At 45.5% G+C, this 3266-nt stretch overlaps 1 protein-coding gene across 1 annotated transcript in view; it reads left to right on the top strand.

The window, feature by feature from the left end:
* Positions 1–589: 589 nt before the first annotated feature.
* Positions 590–3266, top strand: part of LOC104952471 (AP-2 complex subunit beta-like) — a 33566-nt gene continuing 30889 nt past the window's right edge. Inside the window, exon 1 of the mRNA XM_010779291.1 lies at positions 590–1010. Within this exon, the coding sequence (XP_010777593.1) occupies positions 590–1010 (421 nt within the window). The remainder of the gene's footprint in view (positions 1011–3266) is intronic.

Consider the following 3266-nt stretch of genomic DNA (forward strand, 5'->3'; position numbering starts at 1 on the left):
CGTGGATTTGAGTAAAAAACTAGTTTTTCGGGGTTTTGGTGTTTTGTTTGATTTCAAATAAACAAAGTCTTGGCTTTCAGAATCTGAAACTTTTATTTCCAAAATCAAACGATAAATACATGTTTGAAGCTTGTAATGGGAAGATGACAGCTCTCACGCTGCTCTTCCGCAGCGCTGCCCCCCCTCCCCCCGGCTGACATTATGAATGAAAAGCGTATAGTAATCATAAATAACACGGCAGAGTCCGTGGCAGTTTATTTTCATCTGATTTCAAATAAACAAAGTCTTGGCTTTCAGAATATTAAACTTGTTTCGCCAAATTCAGATGATAAATACAACTTTGAACCTTGTAAAGGCATAATTACAAGCGGAGAACGGAGTAACGTAACGTCACAGCTGGCATAACAACAGCCGGTGTTTCTTGTGAGGGTTTTCCCCGGGAAACCAACACAATACACACAAACGCAAAATACACAAACACACACACACACACTATATAAACCAACATTATTCCTCGCGACCTTCACCCAGTAAAACGAAAATATTTTTCCTCCGTACTTTGACAATTTATTAGCCGCTAATCAGATCGATGGATTTCAGAGAAGAGCAAATCGCAAGACTGTTGAACTCCAACATTGTGAGAGGGACAGCCTCTGATGAGCAATGGGTTCAGCTGATCACTGATTACTTTTTGACGGCACCGGTTGAAGTTTCCCCGTTATCCGGCTCCGATTCAGAGTCAGACAGCCCTGACACTGACAGCAGCCCTCAGACCACGGATGCTGAAGAGGATGAGGACACCACAGAGGAGCAACCACTGCTGAACGACCCGGTGGCTGAGACACTTCAGTCCGTACGGCATTATGTGAGCGAGGACAGCGCTCAAGAGATTGAGAGGGCCCGTGACTACAGGTGTAGCTGTACATTTAATGATGGAGTTCCCTGTTACACCCGTTACACCCCTGCGGAGATGGTCAAGAGACGAGACCAAATGAATGAAATGACTAATGGTAAGTAACGTTATAACGTTATATTATTTAAATACCTTTGACTGTGGTAACGATGTGTGTGTGAGTATGGGTTAGTGTTAAAAACATAACAACAATTAAAATTAAAGCTGCGAGCAGCGTTGAGCGGGTCTTCGACGCTCCGCAGGCTGTTGTCCGCACGTCGACGTCAGGCAGATGTCTCGAGGACTCGGCCGTTGGCAAACGTGGGAAGTTTCAGGCCGATCGGACAACGTACACAGGAGTTACAGCAGTATCACAAACATTGTGTTTGATTGGGAGTGATCTGTCGCCATGGCAACGGAATTTGATGACACCCCATAATACGCCTAGATGTGTTGAGGGCTGCATCGTTATCAAACCTGTGAAGTTTTGGGCCGTTTGGAGCAAGTTAACTGGAGTTATGAGAGAACCGTGTTTCACGGCGACCATTTAGTTACCATAGCAACGAGACGTGGTAGGAAATCTATGTTAGACGTGGTAGAAATCTATTAATCCGACCCCGGTGTACCACACTAAATTCCCCATCGGTTTTTTTTTTACAGAGGGTAGTACACCTATAACATCCCAAACTTGTAAATACTTTTACAAGTGGTGTTAATAAAAAGTTACTCATAATCGGTTGAAATTCAACATCCAACAATACACTTCGTAATAATCCCAGGACTCTGGTATCCAGCCGTGCTTCTTGGATTAACTTTAGCCCAGGCGCGTCGCTGGTATTTTGGAACGCTTTGTGTGTGTTTGTCCCTTTTGCTGGCCGTTTTCGTGTCTTTTCCAAGCCTTTAGGTACTGCCCACTATCCGGCGCACTCGGGTCAGTGCACCCGAAGCGTGTTGCACTGACGTTGAGCGTACTAACTTATAGCCATCTAGTTAAATCAGCGAGCGTTGCGCTTCGCTATTGGTACGTTTTGGGTGTGTTTTGCCCGTTTTCTGCCGGTTCACCGGATTTAGTACTGTCATCCATCGGGTGCGGTTGGCTCAGCGAGCGCGGCGGTGGTACACAACTTTGATGGTGTAAAGGGCGTACGCGTAGTGTTCAGCAGCTTTATCGCTACACATTAACCATGGTTCCTTGAAATCGGCATTTTTAACGCATCTGGCTGGTGAAGGCATATAAATATTGCAATGAGGATGATTGATATTTGAAAGTGCACTTTGGTTGCTTTGAGCGATGGCGTATAGATTCGGCCCACGCCTCTGCTCGTTTTTTCGGAGAACCCCTTATTATTTTAATTGCATGTCGGTTCAGGCCGGTAAGACTAGAAGCGCAGGTAGGCGGTGAAATTGCTTGAGAAGGATCCCTTAAATAAGCATTGCTGAGGTTTAAGCAGCCCATCGGAAGGAGGCTGTTGTACCCGCTAGATTTCAATAGTGCCTTGAAAAAACCCGCTAGATTTCAATAAGTGCCTTTGAAAAAAAGCAAGAGTGTCCGCGCTGGCACTGAAACCGTCGCGTTTCAAGCGCAACGCAAGGCGGCGGGGGCTTGACGAGCTGTGGGTCCGGGTGAGGGAGCGTACCTTATGCTACTTACAGTATTAAGTTTGACTGTACGAGTCTTGCTGTGGTTTAGAAGTGACTACTATATTGTGTCGCCCGGGACTTGGTCGAGATGCAGTTAGGCGTACAATGAATTTATACCGCAATGGTACCGATTGCCTAGGGAGCGGTATTGTCGTGCCACAGCGACATGAGGTTACCTGTGCCAGCGTAGCATGGTTAGAACAGTGAATATATATGAACAACTTAAGAGTCTCTGTAGATGTACTTTAGACTCTAGAGTATGCATACGGCAATAGGTACCGTTGCTTTAGGGAGCGTTTTATGTGCTACAAAGACAATTGGAGTTACTGATAGCAGTTTTCGCCCCGTGGTCTGACAGTATACTACCGACTACCAGTCCGGGATTTGTCATGAAGATACGGTTAATACCCCTACAGTAGTATACGATGGCAACGGTACCGTATGCGTAGCGAGCAGGTTTTTTGTGCTACACCACGAATTGAGTTACCGTTTTAACAGGTTTGCCGTGGTGTGAAGTCTACTGTCAACTACCAGGCACGGGAGTAGATGTGTCAGGAGTTATAGTGTTATCACTTCTCAAAGAGGAGTTTCGACAACGGTACCGTTGCGTGACGGGAGCGGCAATGTGTTATAACGATTTTGAGGACAAACTTTATAAGTTTTTCACAGTTTAAAGTGTACACTACGATTCCAAGTTTGGAGAGCTCTGTATATACACAGTCAAAACTCTAAA

This window comes from Notothenia coriiceps, unplaced genomic scaffold (assembly GCF_000735185.1).
Source record: "Notothenia coriiceps isolate Sejong01 unplaced genomic scaffold, NC01 NC01_scaffold00020078, whole genome shotgun sequence".
NCBI classification, from domain to species: Eukaryota; Metazoa; Chordata; class Actinopteri; order Perciformes; family Nototheniidae; genus Notothenia; species Notothenia coriiceps.